The sequence below is a fragment of the Macaca nemestrina genome, chromosome 15 (genome assembly GCF_043159975.1).
Source record: "Macaca nemestrina isolate mMacNem1 chromosome 15, mMacNem.hap1, whole genome shotgun sequence".
Taxonomy (NCBI): Eukaryota; Metazoa; Chordata; class Mammalia; order Primates; family Cercopithecidae; genus Macaca; species Macaca nemestrina.
Window position 1 is genome coordinate 31,693,867 of NC_092139.1, and position 27,486 is coordinate 31,721,352.

Here is a 27,486-nt window from a genome sequence, read left to right on the forward strand (position 1 = left end):
ATCCAACAGGAGTCCTCTCCCAGACCCTGGCACAGGCTGGATGTTGGTGACTCTTTAGTGAACCAATGAATGAACACATTTGAGTGAGGATGGCTAACCCCAGGCTCTCCAATTGGGCTAGGACTTTCTTAAGGGCAAGACCAACCACTTCAATCTCTACCATGACACTTGCTTGTCAGAAACTGAGTGCTAATGAATGTTTGTTGAGTGACCAAACGACTGAATTGATAAATGGAGATGGCTGATCTCTGAATCTCCTCCAAATTATGAGTTTCTTGAGGGCAGGGTATGAGTCTAATTAATCCTCATGTCTACAGTGCCTCCTATGTTTGCCACATGGTAAGTACTGCTGAATGTTAATGCTACAAATGAATGAATGACTGGATGGATAGGTCTTATCTTTCTGGATAAGATTTACAGAGTCTTGAAGCCAAAGCAGCAGGTTGACCTTGGAGCCCTGGGATTGGGATTCAGAGAGAATTCAGTTTAAGTCCCCTGTCCTTACTCTCAGGAAGTGGTGCCAAGTCCATCTAGTTGCTCCAGTCCCAGCCCATGGAGTTGCCCTTTCCTCCCCTTTTCCCATCTCCCACAACCCATCTGTCAGGAGATTCTGCTGACACTTCCAGAACATGACCACGTCTCACAACTACTCCTCAGCCACCATCAGCTTGGTCTGAATTATTGCCAGTGGGTCCGGGCTGGTTTCCCAGCATTTAACTGTGCCCGCCTACGATCTCTTCCACACAGCAGCCTGGACAGTCATTTTAAGATGTAAGATAGGCCGGGTGCGGTGGCTCATGCCTATAATCCCAGCATTTTGGGAGGCCGAAGCGGGTATATCAGGAGGTCAGGAGTTCGAGACCAGCCTGGCCAACATGGTGAAACCCCGTCTCTACTAAAAATACAAAAATTAGCCGGGTGTGGTGGTACACGTCTGTAGTCCCAGCTACTTGGGAGGCTGAGACAGGAGAATTGCTTGAATCTGGGAGGCGGAGGTTGCAGTGAGCCGAGATCACACCACACTGCACTCTAGCCTGGCAACAGAGCAAGACTCCATCCAAAAAAAAAAAAAAAGATGTAAGGTAGACCATGCCACTCCTCTGCTCAAAACCCTCCAGCATTTCCTACTGCACACAGAGCAAAAGCCACTTTCCACACAACACCTCCCAGGCCCAGGAGGGTCCCTGCATCCTCTTGGACCGCACTGCCTGCAGCTCTCTCTTACCCACTATACTGCAGCAGCACAGGTCTTGGGGGTCTGGGCCCCATGGTGCCATTGCTGTGAGCTCTGAGACAAAGGCATTTGTCACTGTCCCTGTGCTGTTTCCCCATACTGCGGGGGATGTAGAGGGCCCCATGTGGAGGAGGGATGGGAACATCCTTTGCAAATTTCACAGAAGCCTTGGGGCTGTTCTTGGGCAATTTACTGTGGTGTTGTAAGAGACCGCACTGAGAAAGCCGTGGCTCAGGGTGTTGGCTTTCCCTATTTGAGGTCCTTTCGTGGAGTTCATGCTCCCCTTGGGATGTTTGTAGAATATCACTTACTTCAAAATGTATTTTTCTAGCCTTCCTGGTCTTATGTAAGTGGTTGGAATTTGTTTGTTTGTTTTTTTTGTCAAGAAAACAGAAGAGTGGGCACTGTCGGGAGGAACAAATCTGTTGTGCTTGGCTCTTTGGACATCTTAAAACGGGGCGGGGGCTGTTGGTCCCTCCTCATCACAGGCTGTGGTTCTCAGGACCACAGAGCCTAATGAAAGGACAGCGTGGAGGGTATAGATTTTCAGAGCTTGATGCATGACGAGAGAGCAGATTTGGAGGGATGAGAGGGCCCTGCTCAGGGGCTGGGGACTGGATTTGAAGCCAACTCAGTGCAGGATCACATGCAGTCCAGAACATGTGCTTTGGGGTCACACAGACCAGGGTTCAACTCCTGACTCTGTCTCTTGGCAAACTCAGCTCCCAGGTCTGTAAAAGGATCACAGGGCAGACCTCAGAGCTATAGTGAGGATTAAAGCGAATCATGTTTGGGCCAGTGCTCCAAAACCATGTTATTATGATGATCCTCCTCCTTGTCCTTACTCCTCTGAGCCTTCCTCACCTGTAAACCAGGGAAGCTGATGGAGTCAGTGACATGGAGCATGAGAGTCCTGAGATGGTTCCTGGGACACGTGTGCAACGAATGCGGGAGTCACCTGTATCAAGTACTTTCACGAATGAAATGCATCTGCAGAAGGCAGGCAGGAATGACAGAGAGGCTGAGACGGTAGTGAGGATGTGATGGTCCTGGAGTGAGCTTGAGCGTGGTTGTTCAGATGGTGGGCTTTGCTGTCATTCATTCAATGAATAAAACCACTAAAATCATTGAGCACTGAGTGCCAGGAGCCGTGGGCTCTGGGGATCCCACAGAGACTGGTCAGGCAGGGTCCTTGTCCTCATGGAGCTCACATACCAGTGGGGAGACACAGTCTTCAATTATCCCTGCAACTGAGCATAGGATTATGAAGTATGGCCCAGCGGTGAAGGAGGTGGGAGGTACCGTGGGAGGGCACAGTGAGGGGATACTTGGTCAATGGGGGAAAAGGGATGTCAGAGAAAAGACCTCCCTGAGGAGGTGGAGCTTCAGCTGACATTCAAGGGAAAAAGCCCGAGTTGGCTGGGCACCCCACGCTGGTGCTTTCAGGGAGGACGGTGGTGGAGTGAGGACTGCTCCTTAATGAGCAACTACCTGGAGGTTGGCGGGGCTGGTGTTTCTCCGTTGGGACCCATTCCCCGTGCTAAGCCTGCCCTGTGGTCTATCTTATGCTGTCCTCACGCTACAAAGGTGAGGAGACAGGGACCCAGAGAAACCCAGCAGCTGCCTAAGCTCCCAGCCAGGAAGGGGCTGAGCTGGCATCCCAGCGGGCTCTCTTGCCTTCCCTAGCACTGCCTCAGATACTGTTTTCCTTAGGCCCTGGAGCTGTGGAGCACCACTGAGCCTCACGCATTAGCAGCCTCTTTCAGTATTCCAAATAGCTTTCCTCAAAACAAGCTTCTTTACCTTCTTGGGGGACATTTTGAAAATGCACTGGAAGTTTTGGTTTGTCTTTTAGAAAAAAAAAATGCACCAAGCTAAAAAATGTTGCACACAGTACCAGGATTGCCATGGACCTCTTAAGGCATTCCCATGGGTTCAATGGTAAAACACTTGCTCTCCTGGGAAACTGGCTTTCAAGGAGTTTGACTTTGAAAAAAATTCGTTTATCCATCCACCCAACCATTATTTACTGTGGGCCAACTATGTGCCTGGCACTGTGCTTGACTCTAGGGAATAACAGTCACCCTGTTCACCAGCAGCTTATCATCTGGCGAGGGAATCAGAACAAGGTGAAATAAACAAGAAACCAAATAACCATAAATTGTATTAAGGGGAAAAAGCTTAGTGTGAGATTGGAAATAGCAAGGAGGCCACATTAGACTGGGGCTAGGGAAGGTCTCAGGTGATATTCGAGCAGAGCCCAGGAGGAGAGGAGGTGATGGAGCCAGACTTGAGTATCAAAATGTGGAAGGGGAGCCAGGCAGAGGGAGCCACGATGGCAAAGGCCCTCAGGTGGGAAAGGGCTCAGCAGGTTGGAGGAAGAAAGGAAGACAGTAGTGGCTGGATCTACGGGGTGAGAAGTCTGTACCCATGTGCCCAGGGAGAGGGCCTGTCTCACATCCCTGGCTGCAGGGAGAAGCTGTCCAGTGGGACAAGGAGGCAGGAACCTCCCCTGGCAGAACTCTGGGCCAAGCAGGCTTATGCACACCTGTGATCTCCAATGGCCAATTGGGGTGTCCACTTCCTCTCCTTGGGGCCCTAAGGAAATTCCAGGTCCCTAGCAAAAGGCAGAGGTCCCCAAACTCCAGGGAACAGCAGAGAAGGCAGAAGCATTAAATGCAGATTCCTGAATCTGATTTAGAAGGGGCTGGCGGAGGTGCTGGGAGCTGCCTTTGGAATGAACACCCTAGAGAGATGATTCAGGGGGTTCAGTCCATACTTTGAGAATTACTCTTCTAAGGAATGGAATTCATTGTTCATCTAGTCATTCGTTTGTTCCATTCTTTATATATATAATATATATGTGTGTGTATATATATGTACATATATGTATGTGTGTATATACGTATATACACGTATAACTTTAATCCAAAGACGAATTTCCTTAAAGTGGCAGGGGAGGACAGAGTGGGGACCATTTCTGAATGGCCTATTGGGTTTGACAAAGGAAGAGTTGACCGATTCTGGGTTCTGAGGGTGGCCTGGAGAAGGCAAAGGGAAAACGGAAAAACTGGAATTTCCAGGGGAGCATCACCAAATTTTGGAGGGAGAGATGGGACTTGTAAGAATGCAGATTCTTAGGTCACTTCTGATGCATTGAGTCAGACTCTCTGGAGGGGGAGACTGGGAATAAGCTTCTGGACAATTCTGAGGCACACAGTGTGTGAAGATCACTTAGCTGAAATAATAACAGTGATACCAGCTAACAGTTATTGAGTGCTGACTGAGCTCCAGGGGCAAGCTAAGTGCTTTACTTGTAATGACTTACTGAATTCTCAACACAACCCTTTGCAGTAGGTACTGTTATTATTGGCCTCCTTTTGCAGAGGCACAGAAATGTTAAGTAAAATCCCCAAATCTACCCAGCTGGGGAGGGGTGGGGCTCGGATGGGAACCAGGTAGCCAGGCCTGCAGGAGGGAGCTCCGAGGAGCTGCTGCTCATTCCCCACCAACTGCTCCATCCCACACCCCATTCTGCTGCTCAACATGATCCTCAGCCCTGCTTTCCCCAGCCACAGGCATTGCAAGGAGAGGCAGGAAGAATAACAAGGGCAGACCTATGTTGAACCCTGACTCTGGAGTCACTTGTGTAAGGACACACAGCTGGTAAATGTGGAGCTAGGATTTGATCTTGGGCCGTCTGGCTCTAATCGGCTCTACCTTGTTCTGGATAAATTCACTTACAGCCCTTGACCTCCCCCCCGCCCCCGGGGTCTGCAAGCCTGTTCTGTCCAGCTGCATTTCCTCTTATATACTACAGAGGCTACTAAGATTCGTGGGACACATATGGCCAATACCAACATTTTCAGTGCGTTGATCCACCAGATGGACCGAAGACTGCAGATCTCACCATAACCATGAACACTCTGGACCACAAGGGGGCAGGAACCAACCTGTCAAGCCCCGAGGCTTACCTAGCAGGAGTGTCTCAGGAGGAAAGAAGGAAGGCAGGTCATTAAGGATAACCAGCCAGGCAGAGCCTCACCTGCCCTTAAATGTCAGCCAATAAGAAGAGGAAATGGACATGGGTCCTTCTTTTAAAAATGCACATTCAACTTGTTTGATCATTAATTTTATTCTTCAAGCAACTTGGCTTCTCTTCTGCTTCCTGCTGCCTTTCTCAAAGGGACCAAACTTGCTTTCTGTCTTCTTCCATTTTCCATTTTTGGATCCCAATCCCCCTTTTATTAATTTTCTCCAACATGTGTCACCCAATATTTGCTCATTTTGCTTTAGCTGATCCTAAATTCTCATGGTTGCTGGAGATAGCTACAACACTAAATTTCTTCACCTGGATCCTCTGGGAATTGGGGACCTGTCTTTGGAAGAGGGATTGTGTGACTCTGGGGGTGACATTCTCCATGCTATTGTGCAGTGTGTGGCAGCTCCCAGGAGGGAGCGTTTATCAGGGAGTTGGCTGGTTTCACTGAGCCCCTCCATGTGCCAAGCAGTCAACAGGACAGATAAAAATCCAGTCCAGTGTTCAGCTCTGAGGTTGAAACAAGCTGAGGAGGCAGCACAAGAAAGCCAGTGTGACCAGAGCAAGTGAGACAAGGGGAAAGTGATGGGGACAGGGTCAGGAACATGCATATGGACACAAACAGTGTGCCCACAGGCCCAGTGAGTACCCAGACTTTCATTCTAAGGCAGATGTGGTTTGAGTTCTGACTCTCTCATTCTTAGAGGTGCAGCTTGCACACATCACTGCACCTCTTCGAGCCTCAGTTTTCTCACCTATTCAAGAGAAAATAACAGTTACTTCCTAGGTTTATCATGAGAATTAAATTAGAATAATGCTTTGGAGAAGGAAGCCAGATTGTTAAAAAAAAAAAAAAAAAAAAGGCCGGTTGCAGTGGCTCACGTCTGTAACACCAGCACTTTAACAGGCTGAGGCAGGTGGATCACTCGAGTCCAGGAGTTAAAGACCAACCTGGCCAACATGGTGAAACCCCATCTCTACTAAAAATATGAAGATTTGCTGGGTATGGTGGCACACACCTGTAGTCTGAGCTACTCAGGAGGCTGAGGCAGGAGAATTTCTTGAACCCAGGAGGCGGAGTTTGCAGTGAGCCGAGATCACACCACTGCACTCCAGCCTGGAAGACAGAACAAAACTCCATCTTAAAAAGAAATAAGCAGGGGATGAACGTTAGGAAGGAGAGGCAGTGAATAGCAGCATTTGTTTTGGGAAGTTTGGTGATACAGGGAAGAAAAATGGAGTTACCAGGGCCAGGATAAGGTTTCTCCCATAAATCACAACTTTGTAGGCTGTTCCTGCCTGAGGGTGCTGGGAAGATGAGACCAACATTCCCACTGCACAGTGAGGAGACTGTGGCCAAGAGGATGGAGCCACCCAAGCTCAAAAAATCAGTTCAGAAAACATACCAGACAAGACAGGAAACCTTTTAAAATTTTTAATTAGCTTTAGGGAAACATCATGCTAGAGTGTTCAGATGTTCATAAGATAATGGATAAATCAACCCACGTATCCTCCCCTGCTTTCCAAACTTTAGTTATCATGGCCAGACCCACCACCGTCTCTGGCTACGTTGCCCCCATCTACATAGCGCTGTGGAAGGTGGACAATTTGCAGTTCAGAGCTGCTAAAAATTTATTGTGGGAAGATTACAGGGAATCAGCACAGAGGTTCTGGTGAGGATTTACAGGGAAATAACCTCCGTACCCGGAGAAGCATGGGATCTTTGGGTCCAGGGTGGGTCATGCAGTACCAGGCATCAGCTGAATAATCAACACGATCTACGCAGGTGGTGTCCTGAATGTGGAGAACGTTCCAGGGAGAAGACTAGGATGCAGAAGCTGATTCTGTGTGAAATAATCCAGGTATTAGTAAATTTCACACCCTTTCTTCCGGTCAGAACTGACAGCCTTTCCCACTTCCTGCTCTCTCCCTCCGCGCTGGTAAGACTGCTGTCCGTGGTGCTGAAGTCTATTCCTGTAGGGACGCCCATCCACTGCCTCTCTCTGTATAACGTTTTCTCATTGTTTCCCTGGACTTCCTTTCATCAATTAAGGTGGCTCTTCCTCGTCACCTTGGCCTACTTCACAGCACAATAATACAAAATATCACCAGGTGCCCTAGTTAATCAAAAAACATATTTCTTACTTTTAGTATTGGCAACTCAGTCACATGTATAAAACACTTTATAGGCTAAACCAAATATGTCTGTGAGCTGAATATAATATGGGGGGTCACAGATTTGGGACTTCTGTGCTAAGTGACAGCCTAGATATATTGCCAGGAACACTTGAGATGCCCTAGACCTTTCAACGTTTTGCAACTGCCAGCCAATTAACTTAGAGAGAGCTGCACTGTCCAATAGGGTAGCCACTAGTCACGCATGGATAACAGCATTTGAAATGCAGCTAATCCACCCTGAAATATGCTGTAGGTATAAAATACGCAACAGACCAAAGACTTACTGCAAAAATAACATGTAAAATATTTTATTACTTTTATATTGATTCCATGCTAAAATGATAATATTTTGGATATGGTGGGTAAATATAAACCAGTAAGGTTAATATAATCTGTTTCTTTTTCCTTTCAAAGATGGCTTTGCTAGAAAATTCAAAATTACATGTGTGTCTCCTGTTATATTTCCATTGGATAACAATGGTTTAGAGTATGACATAACTAAGCTAATTAACTCAAGGACATAGATTCCATTATGGTGTTGGCCACTTAATTTTTTGTGTCCCCGTCATGGACTGTACCTTATTACAGCTCGATTCATCACATGTGACCTTGTTCTCACAAAGCATGTGTACAGCGCAGCTTATTACATGCTTATCCTTACTCCTCAGAGGAGGATACGTCTATCCCCCATGACTCTTATGGGCAGTCACCCAAAGCTTCTCCCCATTGCCCAGAGCATCAGACCCTTTCCTGCTTCTGTGTACTTGCACATGCTGTATCTTCTGCTTATAATGTCTTTTCCCACCAAAAGAGTCTTTATCATTTTTCAACACCCAGTTTAAATCTTGCCTCTTCTGCAAAGACTCCTGGAAGTCTCCTGGTGAGGCTACTGGGTCTTGTCTACTTCCATAGAACCTCAACTGATCACCTCAGTGCACAAGAAATTGCCTATTTATTTGTTTTATCTCTTGCTAGGCTGGGGGATCTTGAGATCAGGGGCCATGTGTGATTCATTTTTGTAATCCTGGAACTTAGGATAAAACAGGGAATAAGATGAAGTCCCTGACTTCATGAGGTGTACATTCTTTTGGGAGGGGAAGAGAAAAGATACAGATAATATAGTAGGAAGTAAGATAATAATGACTGTTATGAGGAAAAATAAAACAGGGAAGAGAGTGGTGGATGTGCCATTTTTGAGAGACTTGAGATGGTGACACCTGAGCAGAGTGTATTCAGCACAGAATTGTTGCAAATACATACATGATAAATGAATGAATAATGACATCTCCTTTCATAGAAACTTCCTTCCTTTTATCTGCCAGATATCACTCTTGTAAAGATGTCTCCTAAAACTGAGCTCCCTGCACACTCCAGCCCACGTCAACCTCCTTTCTTTACTTCAAAAAGGCAAGTTCCTTCATTCCTGCTTCAGGGACTTTGCACGTGTTCATCCTCTTGCTTGTGATACTTTTCTCCTGGGTCTTGGCACAACTCCTACTGCCTGATCATTCAGGGCTCAGCCGAAATATCTGTTCCCCAAAGAGCCTCTGTCTGACTATATTAATTTGATGCCTCTCTCTGTCCCCACCTCAGTTACTTTTGTCCACATCCTCCTGCTTTGTTTTCTTCTGAATACCCACCATCCTCTGGAATTTAGTTGACTATATATTTATTTCTTTGTTCGCTGTTAGTATTCCCAACTAGAATACAAGCTCCAGGAAATCAGATTCCTTGTCCATCTCCTTCACTGCTGTATTCCTAACATGTAGAATAGTGTCTAGCATATAGTAGAGGCTTAACTACAATTTAATAAATGAATGAGTAACACACTTATAATGACCCTAAAGGCCAAAGGTCATCACTAAGGAATGGAAACATGCTCTGGTTTCTCACCGGATTGGTACACACATAGCTCCTTCACTTTGGGGACATTTAGATGGTGACTTGGTACTTTTCCTGCAGCAGGACCAGATCTAGAATGCAAAACAGATACCTCAGACAGTGGGGGTGGGGGAGGATCAGAGAGACCAGGGAGGTTTACCCCTTGGAGCAGCACTGGGAGCAGAATGGGGAGGGGGAATGAGCCCAAGGTGTGGAGACGGGTCTGAGGCTGGAAGCTCTGATTTGCTGCTGGCTGTTCTTGAATGATTTTGTGGACAGTTCTGGATACTGCATGGATACTGCATGGATAACCATGCAGTATAGTGACTACCAGTGTGGGCTCTGTAGCTGGAGGATGTGGGTTCACTCTGGCTCCGACACTTTCTTCCATGGAAATATGGGCAAACATTTTGATCTTCTTTTGTTTCTGTTTCCTTATCTTTAAAATGCAGATAGTGATAATACCTAGTTCATGGAGTTGTGTGGACTGATCAAGTTAACATATGTAAAGTCCACAAAGAGTCTGGCACATAGTAAAGCACCTAATATGCATTTAGATTTAATTGTTATTATTTTTTGCTAAGCAATCTTGGATAAATTGCTTAAAGTTCTTGGATCTTGGTTTCCTTATCTATAGATTAGGAACAACCACTTCCTTCCAAGCTAATCACTTAAGAGCTCCTACATTGGAATGAGACAGTGCAGAAAGGTGCCATTACTGCAGCTGGAGTCTCATTTCATCTGGTCATCTCTCTGAAGCAATGGCCCAATAACAAAGTGAAGGTGTTGGTTGAGCTGTCCCATTCATTTGCATGGGCCTGGGGTCACAAGCTTTGGGAATTTTTAGGCTCATCCAGATTAGTTGCCTCAAGCTTCCTACCTCATAAGTAGTGAGTTCTGGCCGGGCGTGGTGGCTCACACCTGTAATCCCAGCACTTTGGGAGGCCAAGGTAGGTGGATCACTTGAGGTCAGGAGTTAAAGACCAGCCTAGCCAATATGGTGAAACTCCGTCTCTACTAAAGATACAAAAATTAGCCGGGTGTGGTGATGCATGCCTGTAATCCCAGCTACTTGGGAGGCCAAGGCAGGAGAATTACTTGAACTCTGGAGGCAGAGGTTGCAGTGAGCTGAGATTGCACCACTGCACTCCAGCCTGGGGAACAGAGCAAAACTCCATTTCAAAAAGCAAAAAAAAAAAAAAAAAAAAAAAAAGTAGTGAGTTCCCAGTCAATGAAGGTATATAAGCAGAGGTCAGAAAATTGCTTGCTGGGAGAGCCACTAGAGAGAACTTTAGAAACTCCGGCATCTAGCACTTGGCAGGACTAGTGAATATTCAGTGAATGAAGGCATATACCTTTCAATTCAGCTTTTTTTTTTTTTTTTTGGTGGGGGAAGTTTGAAGTCCTGATGGGGGCCTGAGCTGCTCAGATTCAATCTTGCATTTTTTGCTTTGAATTCTAGCAGATATGAAAACTTTGGATGCTTGAGGTAGAGACATCTGAAAGGAGGCAGTCTTTGTCTCGGCTGAAACCAGACCAATTTCCTGCCCATCAATCAACATCATACAATTTTAGAGGAGAATAAAGGGAGAATTGGGCAGATTTTCTCCCCTGGAGAAGCCTGCATTAATATCTTAGCTGCTCTAGGCTGAGGGCAAGAATAGAATTGAAACAAGCATGTCCTTAGCTAAAGGTGCACATTCAATTGCTAGTGCAGGCACAGTGCTTCATGTTGGCACACTGGGTCCCCTCAGTAAATGTCAGCTGAGTTTATTAAGGTTGTGATTATTAGGGACCATTCTACTTCAGCAGGAAAGAGATTTTTGGTCTAGGAGAAGTGCCAGGGTGAGGTAAGGGGAAATGAGATACAAAGGGTGACAGAGGAGTCTGAACTTTCTTCTGGAGTGTTCCTGTCCCTTCCCACCTCCAGCACTTACTAATCAATTCTTTAACCACATGCTGCTCCAGGTTGTAGAGCCATTTATTAATCACAGGACACACCTGAAAGACAAGGAAATAGGCAAAGGTCAGGAGGAGGGCTCGTTAATAAAGCCTAAATAAGAGTGAGCAAGGCAAGTTCTCCTAAGCCAACCCATTCTGGGGACAACCAAGTAGATGGGTTTTGGGGACAGGCTACCCTAGGGTCACAAGCCAGCTCAGGCTGCCCTAGGGTCACAAGCCAGCTCAGCCACTTGGCAGCTGTATGACTTGAGTAAGTCATTGGCCCTGCCTGGGACTGTTTCTTAAATCTGGAAAATGAAGATGATATTGTTACCTGGAGTATGAGATTGTTTGGAGGATGAGATAAGAAAATTCGGATACTTAGCATAGTGTTTGAGTGCTTAGTGAATGTTAATTTTGTGATTACTTATCCCCATTTTATGGATAAGGAAACTGAGTTTTGGAGAGAATTATCAACTCACTTCTGGTCACACGGATGCTGATTTTGACCTGAAGAATTAAAGAATGTCTGTAAAACACTTCACCAGTGTCCGATTGCAGAATGGGAGCTTAATAGACACCACTCCATCTCTCCCTAGCTCTCCTTCCTGGAAGATTTCCTCCCACTTCGTTAAGAAGATCCAATCCCTCATTATCTGAGTCTCAGCTCAAAAACGGAAGTAATCTGGGTTTGCATACTTACCTTTTGTCCCAGATCATGGGCTACTATGTTTTTCAGGTTTCTCTCTATGTTTGCCACAACAAATTTTGCTGCTGGGGCGAGTCTAAATCAAGAGGCAGAAAATACGCAGAACAGATTAACTTCTCTCGGATTCCTTTCTCCACATCACTTCTTTGATCAATGACCGTGAACTTCTTCAAGTCTACTCTTTGTTTCCACGGCATTGAATCACCCAGCCATGTCCTACTGCTCCAGTCCACACTCTAGGGCTCCTCAAAATTAATCTTCCAAGTTTAAGTCACCTTGCCCTTATCATTGTTACCCACCGTTATCTTCTCTGTGACTATTTTGCATCTCCCACTGGAGATGCCTTCTTCAAATTCTTGTTAGGCCCAGCCAACTGGTTTCCTTCAGAAAGCTCTTCCTGATCATCCTGGCTAATTCTGAGTTCCCTCTTTCCTTCTCACTTTCTCATTTCTCTGATTACCTGATGCTACAGCGGAACTTATCTCTTCTGCCGGAGGGCCAGTGCTTTCATGGAAGGAACAGTATAGCATCGTTCTTTAATTGGGAGACAGGAGAAAGAAGCAGGAAATAGCATAAAGGTGTCCTTGTGTTCTGTGTTCCTGACTCAGTCCCTAATCATTAACATGTGAAGATAAATCTGTCCTATTCTCAGGCAAAGGGTTTATGTCTTTATTTTTTAAAGAGTGTGCATAGAAATCAGCTATGATCTACTGCTTCCAACCTTAGGTCTCAGATTTCTCACAAAGGAGGGCCATGTTTTCTTTAGCATATCACGGGAGAGAGAGGTATTTGCAGAGTTTTCAGAAGGGGAGATGGGCTGTGAATCTGGCCTGGTTCTCATTTGTGTCTGAGCATGTCAGGAGGACAGGACCAGGTGTGCAAGGGTGCAGAAAGCATTCCACACCCAGAGCTTTCCTGAAACAGCGAGCAACTGAGATGAATCAAAATAGAGAATTCGTGAAAGAAGAAAACAAGATAGAAAATGGACTGGTGATGACCACTGGATTCAGCTAAATGTGGATATCAGCCTTAATTTAAACAAACACACACACAAACAAACAAACTTTAAAAAGGGCTAGATGTGGTGGCTCATGCCTGTAATCCCAGCACTTTGAGAGACTGAGGCAGGTAGATCACTTGGGTGCCGGAGTTTGAGACCAGCCTGGGAGACATGGTGAAACTCTGTCTCTACAAAAAACACAAAAATTAGCCAGGCATGTTGGCCTGCGCCTGTAATCTCAGCTACTCAGGAGGCCTAGATGGGAGGATCGCCTGAGCTGGGGAGGCGGAGCTTGCAGTGAGCCAAGATTGTACCACCATTGCACTTAAGCCTGGGCAACTGAGTGAGACCCCATTTCAAAAAAATATTTAAAAAGAAGACTTTTGAAAAAGGATTATAAATTTAGAAGTAAACACTAAAACTCTACTTAATAAAAGAGCAAAATCTCTGAAGACAGTTTCTCTGAAGAGGAAATATCAGAGACTAAGAAATGATGAAATCTTTTTCTACTGGTAGTCAAAGTAATGAAAATAATAGCATTTGTGGGATTTTCCTCCTAGTGAAAAGAAGATCTTGTCTTAACGTAGCTCAGAATAATCATATTCAGCACTTTTCCCAGCACCAAGCAGGCTGAAATAAATGAGTAAGAATGAGAGCCATCTATAGCAGATGCTTGGGGAAGGTATGTATGTATAAAAGAATAAATGTTGTGAAAAAGAGAATAATTGGGATTTATTGTATTTGGGACAAAACTGCCCAGTATCAGCTAGAGACATGCCACTTGGTTCAGTTCCATTGGTAAGGTATTTGGTGAGTGGTTTGGCAGTGCTGAAAACTTAGAAGTTGTAGAACTGTGTATACTTTTGGAATAATCTTAAAAATCTACAATAAGAAAATAATTCTATTTTTGGAACATTTTCCTATATCAAAATGTTCTGGGTTATTTATGATAGCAAAATGTTTATCTTTTAAATTAATTTAATGTTTTCGAGACAGGGTCTTGCTTGTTGCCCCAGCTGGAGTGCAGTGGCATGCTTATGACTCGCTGCCACCTGAACCTCCTGGGCTCAAGTTATCCTCCCACCTCAGCCTCCCTAGTAGCTGGGACTATAGGCGCCTGCCACCACATGTGGCTAATTTTTATATTTTTTGTATAGACAGGGTTTTGCTGTGTTGCCCAGGCTGGTCTTGAACTCCTGGGCTCAAGCTGTCTGCCTGCCTTGGCCTCCCAAAGTGCTGAGATTACAGGCATGAGCCACCTCACTAGGCCCAAAAAGTTTAGAAATAACCTATCAACAAATGGCCAAGCAATCCTTTTTTTTTTTTTTTTTGCTCAGTCCTATTTGGTAAGTCTCTTTTCATGTTGATAGAATTATTACTTTTGTAAAAAACAAAATTTTAAAGGCACAGAAAGTCCTATTTATTATACCCACATCACCATACACACAAAAGCCTAATTTTGTAGGGTATTGTTTTTCTAGTGACATCTTTCAGGTGAAACCTCACTGGGAACATCATCATAACCAGCTGGACACAGAGAAAGACAGATGGAGAACTCACTGGGCTCCAGTTTGGATCCAGATAGCCTCAGGCAAGAGTCTGCAGTTCCCAAAGGCAAGTTCATATCTGCCACCTACATTCTTCTCCAAACGAATCTGGACTTTTATATCTGACTGCATATTAGCTGTGAAGGGCTTCAAGGTCAGGAGCCTGTGGGAGGGAAGAGGTAAGGCAGGTGGGAGAGAAGTTCAGAGCTCACTACATCCCCATTTGTTTCTAGAACGACGTTCCCCATGTTGCCACAGAATCTTCAAAACCACCCTGTTAAGGTCATTTTCTCATTTTTCAAAAGAGGCCATTCAGTCCTGGAGAATGGGAATGGCTTTCTCCAAGTCATGCATCCAGCCAGTAGCTAAGTCAGAGGGTTCTGCACTCAGGGAATCTAATACTTGCTACCTCTGGCTCTGGGGACAGTTAGGAAGGAAAATATTGATTCTAAGTATGGCATCTTATCAAAACTAGAAAACTGCATCTGACCTTGGAAAGTCCTTTTCTAGAGGTCTCAGAATCCATCGCCTTGATGACCAGGCTTGAAATGGCAATGAATGAAGTAGACCGGCAGTTAGTTTCACAGGGAGAGGTAAAGGCTGTGGTGAACTGGAGAATGCCTGGCCTCTGCAGATGTACCATGCAAACCAGACAAAATTTATCAGTGGGCCAGATGCATCTCCTGGGGTGATCTCCAGGCAATAGTGTCACAGAATTGGGGTCCAGAGGTGATTCGATGTTCTTGTCTTCAGTTACATTCAATCAGAACTAAGCAGACTCATGAAGTTCAAATAAATGAAGGTGGGGGCTGTCTGGAAGAGGTAGGGGGAGGAAATCTGCTCAACCCTTCTGCTTTCTCAAGAGGGGCCCCAAGCTTGGAGCACTCAAGTATTCTGCAGGCTTCTCATTCTACACATGGGGTGACTCAGGCCCAGAGAGGGTGGATGTTTTGCTCTAACCACACAGTGAGTCTGTTGCTGAGTCCTTTGGTTAGCGCTCCTGCCCACAACCCCCAACTCCTGTGCAAAAGCCGATGGAACCTGCGAGACTCATAGCTGTGACTTACTGCACGATCAACTCAGATATGAATGGTACTCGTACAGTGGCCTCCTTTCTTTGAGGGGTGCTCTCGATGGAGACTTGGAGGAGTTGAGGATTTTTCACCTGTATCCTGGGTGAAGAAACAGCACAACACAGGGAGGCTGTGGCTCCTGCTGCAGGTGGACCTCACTTTGTGCAATGGCAGGTCCCTTGCAGAGAAGAAGCTGAATATAGGCAAAGATGGTTACTCATTCATTAACCAGGTAGTTTATTGCAAAGCTACTATGTGTTATAAGCACTGGAAATATATCTCCGAGCAAAAAGAAGCTCTTATCTTAATGCATCTCAGAATAATCATGTTCAGCACTTTGCCCAGCACCAAGTAGGCTGGAATCAATGAGTGAATAAGACCGAAAGCCATATACAGCAGATGCTTGGAGCAGGTATGTATGTATAGGAGAATAAATCCAGTAAATAAATACATACAGAAAGTGATAGGCATGGTGAAAAAAAAAGGCCCTACAGGATCAGGACAATGGAAGGTAATATTGGGAAGAGTGGAATTTCAGACAGGGTAGTCAGGGAAGGTTTATCAAAGGAGTTGACGTTTGGGCAGAGTCACGAATGAAGTGAGAATGAGTCACACAGATAGTCAAGAGAAGAAAAGGACAGGCTTAAGACAGAGCAAGGCTGGGTGCATGGCTCATGCCTGTAATCCCAGCACTTTGAGAGGCCAAGGCAGGAGATCAATTAAGTCTGAGAAGTCAAGGTTGCAGTGAGCCATGATTGTGCCACTGCACTCCAGCCTGTGTGATGGAGCAATACCTTGTCTCGAAAACAAAACAAAGGAAAACAAAAAGTCAAACAACCAAACAAAAAATTAGCTGGGCATGGTGACATGTGTCTGTGGTCCCAGCTACTTGGGAGGCTGAGGCAGGAGGGTGGCTTGGGCCCAGGAGGTTGAGGCTGCAGTGAGCTGTGGTCACACCACTTACTGAACTCCAGCCTGGGAGACAGAGCGAGACCCTATCTCAAAACAATAATAATAGTAGAAATAATAAAGAAGGCAGAGCAAGTGCAAAAGCCCTGAGGCTGAAATGTGGCTTGTGTGTTTGAGGAACAGCAACGGGCTTTGTGTGGCTAGCAGGCAGAGAGTGAGGCGAGACTAGTAGAAGAGGTGAGCGAGGTAGCCAGGGCCAGATTGCGTGGAGCCTTGAGGGCCAGTGGTAAGAACTTTGGACTTGGTTCTGAGGGTGAAGATAAGACATTGGAGGGTTTGGACAAGGGAGTTACAGGGTTGGCTCCGCTTCTTAGGAAGATTTTTCTGGATACTGGCAGAACAGAATGGAGGAGATGAGGGCTGGTGGGTAGAAGCAGGAGAATCTGCGGCTGTAAGTTAAGCGGGGAGATAATGGTGGCTCAGACCACCAGAGGTGGGAAAAAAAAGTGGTGAGATGCCTGGGTGTGATTTGAAGGCAGAAGTGACAGGGAGGATTTGGCAACAGGCTGGAAGCAGGTACAAGGGAGACAGAGGAGCCAGGGAGGACATCACGATTTTTGGCCAGAGCAACTGGATGGATGGAGTTGTCATTAGGTAAGATGGATTGGGCAGGGAGAGGCACAGGTTGGGGCAGGGATGAAGGTGGGAGTCAGCAGTTGAGTTTTGGACATGTTGAGTTTAAGAAGACAAGGGACCCAGGTCTTCTATACTCTGGTGGCCAATCTAACCCTATAGCCCAGCATCATCTAGTATTAGGATTATCACATTCTTGCTGTTTTTTATTACCTGTGATTGGATGCTTACTGAGGAGAGGAAGATGTGCAAACATTTTACACATATTATTTCACTTAATGTTCACAACAATCCCATGGGGGTAGATGCTATTATTCCCCATTGAACAGGGCAGATGTTGAGGCTCAGAGAAAGGGGCAGATTGGTGATGCTGTCACAGCTGGTGAGCAGCCATCTTTTCCCAGACAAGGGGACTGAATCCCTGTGTCTTTAGCCCCTCCCCTAGCCTCCTGCAGTGGGAGTTTCTCCCAACCTGAGGATCTCAGGCCATCAGAGTTGGAAAGGCTCTTTGCAAGAGAAGGGCCTCTGTGAGGTCAGGAAATGTGGGGAGAGCTCTAACCATCCAACAAACCAGGACAGCCTGGACTGGGAGTGGTTGGTGATCAGGGACCACTCACCTAACAGTGTCGATCTCATTGGTGAGTGGAGGCCCCAAGATGTCCAGGAGGCCTGATACAACGTCGAAGGCACTACTCAATGATTTCTGGAGGCTGATTGTCTGCAGGCTGGGAAGAAAGTCTGCCCTGAGGAGTCCTTGAGTCAAATCTGTAAAGAATGTCCCACCCCCAAATCCATGTAGACATTTAGATGCCAAAGATCCCCAGATACAACCTCGATCTCCGAGCATGTCCCCTATGTAACTCTGATTTGTCGATCAGCTATTTCTGGCTCGCTGGGCTCTGGGCCAAGTTCCAGACATAATCATCCAGCAAATATTCACAGGGGCCTACTATGCACCTGGGCCATGCATCCAGTCTGTTCACCACCCTGGGCACCACCCTGATGGAGCTGGCATTCTTACGGGGCTGAGGAGAGACAGATGAAAAAGTGGAGGATAAAGGGACAGGCAGGATTCAGGTGCAAACAAGTGCTGTGAAGGGGTTGGTTTCAAAGTATTTAGCGACGAGCTCAACAGGGGCACTGGCCATAGCTCTGGACCAAGGTCCTGGGGTCCCCAGGCTGTGCCAGGTGTTAACTGCATAGTTGTTTAGTTCATGGGGAAGCTAGAGTTCTGGGGGTGAAGCTGGGATGTTTGGGGCAATGGGGGGCACCTGGAGAGTCTGTAAGCAGGAAGTATTTCCCAAATGGTATACCCCAAAATTTCAATGTTTTAACCATGATGACCGTGCCACTGAATAGCAGTCCATCCTATGACGAAAAAATAAAAGGCAGGGTGAGGGATTCATTTATGCAGGAGGTCAAGGAAGGGTTTTCTGCAAATGTGGCATTTGCACAGAGACCTGAAGGAAGGGAGGCAGCCATGTTGACAGGTAGGGGAAGAATGTTCCAGGCAGAGGGAACAGCAGGTACAAAGGCTGGGACAGGGACCAGTCCATGTAGAGCTGGTTCCTTTGATGGTGGGTCTTGATAGATAAAGCACAGCAAGGAGACAGGAAAGAGGGGGCTCTTGGAAAATGAGGATTAAACGATGTTGCAGTCAGGACAGCGAACAATTAATAGTGTTAATTGTGTCCCAGGCACTTTGCTAATGAGAACTTCACTGGCATTGGCTCAGGGTTCTGCATGACCCAGAGCAGGACAGTCTCACCATTAAGGAGCTGGGAAGAAACTCCAGCCAGGACCTCCTGTGCAGAGGATGAGGCAAGCAGCCCACAGAGGAGAATGAAGAGGCCGGAGACATTCAGCATCCTGGGTTAGGTCCCTGTGGAGGATCAGGGAAAAGAGGTCATTTGCAAGGACACTTTCTGAGAGGGTCTTCCCAGAGCTTAGGTCTGAAGTGGCCACAGAACTCATGTGGACCCATTCACCTATGTCCATTTTACAGATGGGTTGACTGAGGCTCAGAGAGGGACCTGCTTTTCCTCAGAGTTTAGAGCAAGAAACAGAGGGTCCAAGAGATGAAGTCACTTGCCCAAGGCCACACAACCTGTATTTATGCCCAAAAGCTGGACATATGGTTTTTCCCACAGGGACACTGCCTTCCCCAGCAGGGCTGCTCACGGCTGCTGCAAGAGGCTGCTTAACGTTAGAGTTATGACAATGGTCTCTGAAATCCCCCACCTGTTAGCAGCTGTGGGATTGTGGGATTTAGTGCAAGTTGCTTCACCACACGATGTTATGCAGGACACACTATCCTCATTTTACAGTGAAATGGTGGTGGTGATATGCCCTGGCTTCAGACAGACATACCCGGGATGGAATCCCAGCTCTACCACTTACTTGCTGGATACCTGAGGCTTTCCTCACCTGGAAAATGCAGAGGATACAAACGCATACCTTCCTCTTGTCCTTGTTGTAAGCACTTAGCACAGCACCTTGCGCATTGTAAGTGCTTCACAAATGGTCACCACTGTGCCGATGCATCATTATGATCATGATTTTCACTTGACATTTTCAAGGGCTTACCTCCCTGAGCTGGTGGGAGAGAGTAGGCTCCGCAGCACGGACAAGAAGGGCCCAGGCTGAGGGACTAGGGCTGGAGTATGTGGACACTACAGGCCCATCTACTGTGCCCGTTTGAACGGCACACTGCCTGGTCTGGGAGTGCCCCTTGGGACCTTGACACACGCTCCACCCCTCCCGGAAAGGAGGTGCATGCAGGTGTTCGTGTGGTTTCCTGGGACTTCAACCAAATGTCAGTGCAAATGGCCCCACTGGGACCTGAGACTAACAGGTAGAGGCTGGTAGGGGCCGGTTCTCTCCTTAGACACTTGACGGATTCCAAGGAGACTCTCAGCCCAGTCCCTGGTCACTTTTCTCATGTAAATTCATAGCCCATTTGGTTTAGCATTTTATTTTATTTTATTTTATTTATTTATTTTGAGACAGAGTCTCACTCTATTGCCCAGGCTGGAGTGCAGTGTGGTGTGATCTCTGCTCACTGCAACCTCCACCTCTTGGGATCAAGCAATTCTCTTCCTCAGCTTCCCAAGTAGCTGGGATCACAGGCACCCACCACCACGCCCAGCTAATTTTTTCGTATTTTTAGTAGAGATGGGGTTTCACCATGTTGGCCAGGCTGGTTTTGAACACCTGACCTCAGATGATCCATCCAACCTGGCCTCCCAAAGTGCTAGGATTACAGGTGTGAACCACCTCATGGTTTAACATTTTAATTTGGGAGATCTGTTTTTAGGCAAGTAGAGAAATTAGAAAATAAAGATATGTACAAAGACAGAAAAAGTAGATAAAAATAAGTTCACAGAGATAACTTCTGTTGTGTCTTTGTTTGGAAGTTTTTCTTTCCATAGGTGTGCATTCATGTAACACGATGAGAAACAAGGATTGGCCTGTCATGCTTCTACAGAAGCATTTATTCAAGTAGCAGCACATCAGGACTGTCTACCTCCTCGTCTGCAGAATTTTCTAAGGTATGTATTGACCTATGTTCGTGGAATGTCTCCTCTTTTGGGCAATTTTCATGTTTTTACCCCAGATGGCACCGGCAGGAACATCCTTAGGGGTTTTCTGCGTTTCTCTGCCACATTATAACCCGTGAAGCATTTTCCAGGAATAACCAACCCTGAAGTTCTTTGTGTGTGTGTGTGTGTGTGTGTGTGTGTATGTGCGCGCGCATGTGTGGTGTTTTGTTTTGTTTTTGAGATGGAGTTTCGCTCTGTCACCAAGGCTGGAGTGCAGTGGCGCAATCTCAGCTCACTGCAACCTCTGTGCAAGCCACCACAGCCGGCTAATTTTTTTTTTTTTTTTTAATTTTAGTAGAGACAGGGTTTCACCATGTTGCCCAGACTGGTCGTGAACTCCTGAGCTCAGGTAATCTGCCCCCGTCAGCCTCCCAAAGTACTGGGATTACAGGCGTGAGCCACCACGCCTGGCCTGTTTTTATAAGTATGGAAGCATTCTCTGTGTTCATCCTTCTCACCCTATCCGTGAACCGCAATGAGGGTTCACAGTCCTTGTGAAATCTATGCTCAAGTTCCATCTGCAGAGTTCTGGTTTTGATCACGACAGAGTATCTTGCATCAGACTAACCCTCCCAACTAACGTCAACTATAAGAGATGGAAATCTATAAAAACAAAGGAGGACATCCATGAGCAACTACACGGGCACAATTTGAAATGCTGTGATTCTTGAGAAAGAGACATCATTCAAGGTGGGCTCCATATTCACCCCAGCTTTTGCTTGAGGTCATTTTCCAACGTATCAACTAGAGTCCAAGCAAAAAGAGCTAGTCTTACAGGGATGAGGAGACAAAAATTGGAATTGGAATTTGGGGCCACCAAAGTGGCTGGGACTTGAGGGGCAAAATCCCAAAGAGGAAGGTCCCCAGGGAAGGAGCCTTGAAATCTCAGCTTTTAAGCTGCGCCCTTGCAGGGTGGGACTCTCAGGCTTGAGGCAGAAAACAGCAGCTGAAAGTTAAAAAGTGAACAGAGACATCAGCACCTCCGCTGTGTGATGCTGGGGAAGGGAGCACTGGTTGGAGGTGGGCCCCTTTGATGGGAGGGACCTTGGTACACATCTTAAGCTCTCAGTGAAGACACAAAAGACTAGGCTCTAGGAGAAAGGGCCACACCCTAGAAATAGTCTCCCTCTAAAAGTAAGAACAAGACCAAAATAGTTCTACATAATAAAACACAAAGCTAAGCCTAGGCAGGGTCATGATCCATTTCTGCTCTATCTTTCTGCCATCTTCATTTCTGGAAAAAAGATAATGTCATTCACCATCGTGTTCAGCATCCAATAAAAATTTACAAGGCATGCATGCTTAAAAAATGACCAAGGGACTAAAGGCCAAGAAATTAAAATATACAACATAATAAATCCACAGGCAAGTCAAATATTCCAATATTGAGCAGACAACAGGGCAAGAAACCAACAGAGGATGAGGAGGCCCGCGACCTTCAGCGTCTTGGGGCAGTACCCGTGGGATACCAGCTAAGTAGAGTCAGCTTCAGGGTCACTCTGAGAAGTTCTCTATGGAGCTAAAGGAGATTGGGGGGAGCAAAGGAGTCATTTGGACTCATTCCTACCCACCCAACACCCATTTTTTTTTTTTTTTTTGAGATGGAGTCTTGCTCTGTCACCCAGGCTGGAGTCAGTGGCATGATCTCAGCTCACTGCAACGGCCGCCTCCCAGGTTCAAGCGATTCTCCTGCCTCAACCTCCCGAGTAGCTGAGACTGCAGGCATGCGCCATCATGCCTGGCTAATTTTTGTATTTTTAGAAGAGACAGGTTTCACCATATTGGCCAGCCTGATCTCGAACTCCTGACCTCGTGATCCTCCCACCTCAGCCTCCCAAAGTTCTGGGATTACAGGCATGAGCCACTGCACCCAGCCCAATACCTATTTTACAGATGGGACACAGAGGCTCGGGTCAGGGTTAAGTTTTCTTAAGGCCAGCTGTAGTTAGTGGCTAGCACCTGGCTCTCCCGCCTGTACGTTTTTTATACTTTAATCTGCATCTCACTCAAAAAGGCTACTAGGAGAATTCAGCAAGCGTTTTGAAAATTGTTTAGCCTAGTGCCACTAAATAGAAGTTAATTTTGAATTTGCAAATTAAAGTTCCTCTTATCCCTCCCTGGTTCTGACAGTAAGTACCCTTGGAAGACTCACAGACAGTCTGAAGGAGGGGAGGGTGGCTGGGAAGCATCTTTCCTGCTGGGTGCTGGAGGAGTGCCCCGATTCCTTACAACATCCCAAATCCTATGAGACAGTTATTGACATGCTTCCTTTACAGAGCAGGAAATGGAAGCTTGGAGAGCTGAGGGCACATGCCCATTCTTCCCTCTTTATTTATAGAATCCTTTTATTTTTGAGGGAAGAAATGTGCTTAACAAAGAAATTATCTTTCCCAACCTTCTTTGCAACCAGGGATGGTCCATGAGATATAAATGGAAATTGTAGGTCAGGGCTTCTTAAAACGTTCTCTAGAGTGACTGATCCAGCTGCAAAGCGCATGCTTTTGTTTTCCTCTCCTGCCTTTTCCTGATTACATGTAAGACTTGATGACTGGAGCCCAGCAGTTATCTTACTAGAAGGAAGATGAAAGCTACATGCTAGGGGTAGCCAAGGAAGGAGACGGCAGGCTCCGCCAGCCCAACTCTGGGCTTCTCATCATGACGGAAGCCACAATTTTTCATATTCTGTGCTAGAACCGAGCACAATTTGTAACCGGTAACATGTATCAAAAGCTTTAGTCTGGTTCAGCATCTGATGAAAAGGCAGGTTGAAGAGTGCCATTGCCTTGTGCTTACCTGGATTTCTCTGGTGTGCTGTCGAGACACTCTGGCCTCTGTAGGTTGATTCTCGATGACTCTGTAGGGGAGCAGACTGTATAAATGGCAAGTGATCCCATTGCTGGGGGAGACGTGGCACTGGGTGATGGACAGCTAGGAAGCTGATGGAAAGCCCTTGATTTTACCACGTCTATCCAATACCTCCAAAGCAAACATGTCTGCCTGGAAGGCCCGGGAAAATGTCAACAACATATTTGAATCTGTAAATCACGAATGCCATCAAATGGAGAGGTGCAGAGAGTATGGAGAGCACCGAGAGGGGCTGCAAGCGGGAAGACAGTGTGCAGGAGTCACATTCACATCCCTGCCCCGCTCTGAGCTGCTTTTCTCATCTGTACAATAAGCAAGATGGGTCTGGTGACTCTGAGGAAGGAAGCCGCTCGGTCTTCTGTGAGTGGGGAGGCAGAGGATGTCCTAGCTTCAGTTTACTGGTCTGTGGTCCCAGACCCTTGAGCTCCAGCATGGCGCTGCCCATTTCTTGCTGTTTGATGCTGGACAGCTCCCAAGCCCTTTCCGGGTCTCCGTCTCTCCATCTATAAAAATAATAGCTCACATTGACAGTCAGTTTTCACAAATGTATCCTTATCATGCAAGAACTAATTAACCTGATTTTACAGATAAGGAAACTAAGACTCAAGAGAAGACAAATCTTGCCCAAGGTCCTAGAGCTAGTGTATAATAGAATCAGGATTTGAATCTAGTTCTACCTTCTATGAAAGCTTGTAACCTTCACACTACATCACAATTTCCTCCTTTTAGAGCAGAGCTGTGACTTCCTTGTGGGGTAGGGGTAACTGTTCTCTATCTTACTGAAGAGGTTTGTTCCTTGAAGACTTGAGAACAGATGTGCTCAACCATTTGAAAGGTTGGGACCCCACTAAAGCCTTAATTGCAAAGATGTCTTAAAGCACGTGCATGGTTTGAATGCATGTGTCCCTCCAAAATTCATATGTTGGAACTTAAACCCCAAAGCAGTGGTATTAAGAGGTGGGGCCTGTTGGGAATCAATTAAGTCATAAGGGTTCTGTACTCATGAATAGAACAGTGTCCTTATAAAGGTGGCCTCAGATAGCTGCCTAGCCCCTCCACTTCTCTTTTGCCATGTGAGGACATAACATTTGTCCTTTTGCCCTTTCGTCCTTTCTCTCTTGTGATTGCAGTGAGAAGGTGTCATCTTGGAAGCAGATAGAAAGCCTTTACCAGACACCAAGTCTGCTGGCACTTTCATCTTGGACTTCCAGCCTCCAGAACTGTGAGACGTAAATTTCTATTATTTATAAATTATTCAGTCTAAGATATTTTGTTATTGCAGCAGGAACAGGTTGTACTTTTTTGATGGTGGGAACAGGTCTTGCCCTCTTCCCCTCTCAGTCCCTCCAGTCCCTGCAACAAGTGTAGCAGGAACACATTCCTTGCAGGCTGAGGTTGGAGAGGCACTGCTTAGGTCATCTCTGAATTGCTCAGCACAGGCTTGGCTCAGCTAGATACTCAACAACCTTCCTATTTTTTTTGAAAATGCATTTTTTTCTTGCATGCACTAACACAGAAGTAAGTCACATCTAACGAATAAACTTCTGTCAAATTTTGGCATCCCTTTTCAGTTTTTTTCTCAGTTCCACTTTTTTGCATCATTGTGATTCCAGCTAAGCAAATTCTTAGATCTTTATTTCCACCCAGCTGGAAACTACAGTTATTTTTCCATTTTTAAAAAATGCCCAGAAAACAAGTCTGTTGAGTTGGTGTAACAATTGACTCCCCTAATTTGAGAACTTTGGCTTTTCCAGTGTGATGAAATTTATTCTACTCCCATTCGCAGAGCAAATATTTACAGTAAAGGTTTCCATCTGCTGGCAAAGATGTAGTGAAATAGGTACACGCTATCATCGTAGTGTAAACAGAAAGATCCAGTTTGGTAAATATTTCATGATGTGTTCCTGGGGTCACAAAATGTTCCAAGGCATAGAGTTAACAGTTTGGATGCTGAAATGTTATCCTGTATGAATCAAGCAAACATTGGAAAGATCCATATGAATGGGCAGCATTGATTTAACTGAATAAAGGCTTCAAAAGAGCCTGCACTAGAGTTGAGTGCTTTACTCTCTGGATAACTTCATGTCCACTTAGGTTGTGCCTTCATTATTCCCACATATCCCCTTATGGTAGATGTCCCTCTCCCTCCCAAAGCATCCTCCTCTTCCCCAAAGCCTCCTTCATGGGACATCACCACCTCCAGGAAGCCCTCACCACATCCCCACTTTTAAGTTCTGGGCTTGGTGAGAAAGAAGCCAGAGCTGGCCCCAGGGAGGCTCACAGAGGGGACACTCCCCCACTCCACATTGGCCACATCAGTCATCAGTGGGTCCTGGTGATCTTGGCCCTACTCCCTCCACAGCCTGGCACCATGCAGCTAGGAGCCATGCGTTTGGTCCATAGTCCATCAATTTTGTCCTCCATTATCTGTCTCTGGTTAACAGAAGATAATGCAGATCTCCCATACCCCCTAATCCTGGTTTGCTAGAGTTTTCCTGCTTACTCACCCACTCAGCTGCCCCAGAGGTGGTGTCTGTGTACAGTCAAGAAGAGGCTCATTCATTTATTCACTCATTCATTCATTCATTCATTCATTCATCATGGGTTATTTGCTTGCACCTTTGCTAGGCACTGGAGCTGTTGAGGAGTGAAGCACCTGCCCTCAGGCAGATGGGCAGAGGGGTGAACGAGAAGAGTGGAAGCCACGCTATTAAGAACTGATGATGTTTGAGTGTTCTCTCTGCATTGGACGCTGGTGACAAGGTAGCTTGGTTAGACCTGCATGTCGAGAAATACAGTGTCTCATTTTTGGAAACATTAAGGAGCAGTCCTGCTCAGCTGGGTGGTGACTCCTGAGCAGTGGAGGATTTAACCAGCAGGTGAGGGAGAAGGAAAGGTGTCCGAGGTGGTTGGGACAGCATGGACTAAGGCTTGGCACTGACCCGAGTTAGTTCCTGCCCAAAAGAAGCCCTGACTTTTGAGCACCTCCTTGTGTATTTTCTGTGGGATTGGATTGCCACAAATTATAGTCAGTAAGGAAAATTCGCATCCTTCATCTTTTGCTAGCGGGAAAAGCTATGGAGGAGATGAACTTCCGATTAAATGCCATTTTGCCTCTGACCAGCCATGTGGCCTCAGGCAAGTCACTTCACCTCTCTGACCCTGAGTTGCCACACCTAACCAAAGACTCATTCACTGGATCACTCAGTAAAAATCCGAATTCAATGAGATAAATGTGTATGAGGTCCACTACAGGATTTCTTCCCCACCTCGTCACTTCCGCAGGTTTTAAAATTTAATACATTGTAATCAAATAGTAGCAACAGTAAATAAACACTTTGAAAAACAAGCAAGTATCCCCTTGTATCTGGAAGAATATTAAGTCAAAGTATTCTACATGATAGAAAGGAGACAACTGCCAATGTCCATGGTTAGACAATTCAAGGACATCTTGGAAATTTCTTTTTGTTCTTTTTATTTTTTTTTTCTTCTTTCTTTCTTTCTTTCTTTCTTTCTTTCTTTCTTTCTTTCTTTCTTTCTTTCTTTCTTTCTTTCTTTCTTTCCTTCTTTCTTTCCTTCTTTCTTTCTTTCTTTCTTTCTTTCTTTCTTTCTTTCTTTCTTTCTTTCTTTCTTTCTTTCTTTCTTTCTTTCTTTCTTTCTCTTTCCTTCCTTCCTTCCTTCCTTCCTTCCTTCCTTCCTTCTTTCTTTCTTTCTTTCTTTCTTTCTTTCTTTCTTTCTTTCTTTCTTTCTTTCTTTCTTTCTTTCTTTTCTTAGGCACAGTCTCACTCTGTCACCCAGGTTATAGGGCAGGGGCACGATCTCAGCTCACTGCAACCTCTGCCTCCCGGGTTCAAGCGATCCTCCTGCCTCAGCCT

General features: G+C 45.9%; 1 protein-coding gene and 1 long non-coding RNA gene across 6 annotated transcripts; one reads left to right on the forward strand and one right to left on the reverse strand.

Moving 5' to 3' along the window:
* Position 1: 1 nt before the first annotated feature.
* Positions 2-27,055, forward strand: LOC105496206 (uncharacterized). 5 transcript variants are annotated; one of them, XR_003021422.2, is made up of 7 exons: positions 2-339; positions 7,060-7,135; positions 14,464-14,596; positions 20,561-20,695; positions 21,271-21,436; positions 24,742-24,840; positions 26,240-27,055. It is a non-coding gene; the product is annotated as an uncharacterized lncRNA (long non-coding RNA). The 5 variants fall into 5 exon arrangements; XR_003021420.2 differs by having other exon boundaries at positions 3-339; positions 21,259-21,436; positions 24,742-24,833; XR_011613421.1 differs by having other exon boundaries at positions 5-339; positions 21,259-21,436.
* On the reverse strand, positions 11,754-20,564 carry LOC105496205 (putative BPIFA4P protein). The gene is made up of 5 exons (XM_011766391.3): positions 18,913-20,564; positions 17,762-17,909; positions 15,597-15,701; positions 14,543-14,692; positions 11,754-12,058 (listed from the first exon to the last, which is right to left on the reverse strand). The coding sequence occupies exons 1-5, from the start codon at positions 19,010-19,012 to the stop codon at positions 11,926-11,928; spliced, it is 636 nt and encodes a 211-aa protein (XP_011764693.1). The 5' UTR covers positions 19,013-20,564; the 3' UTR covers positions 11,754-11,925.
* Positions 27,056-27,486: the final 431 nt, after the last annotated feature.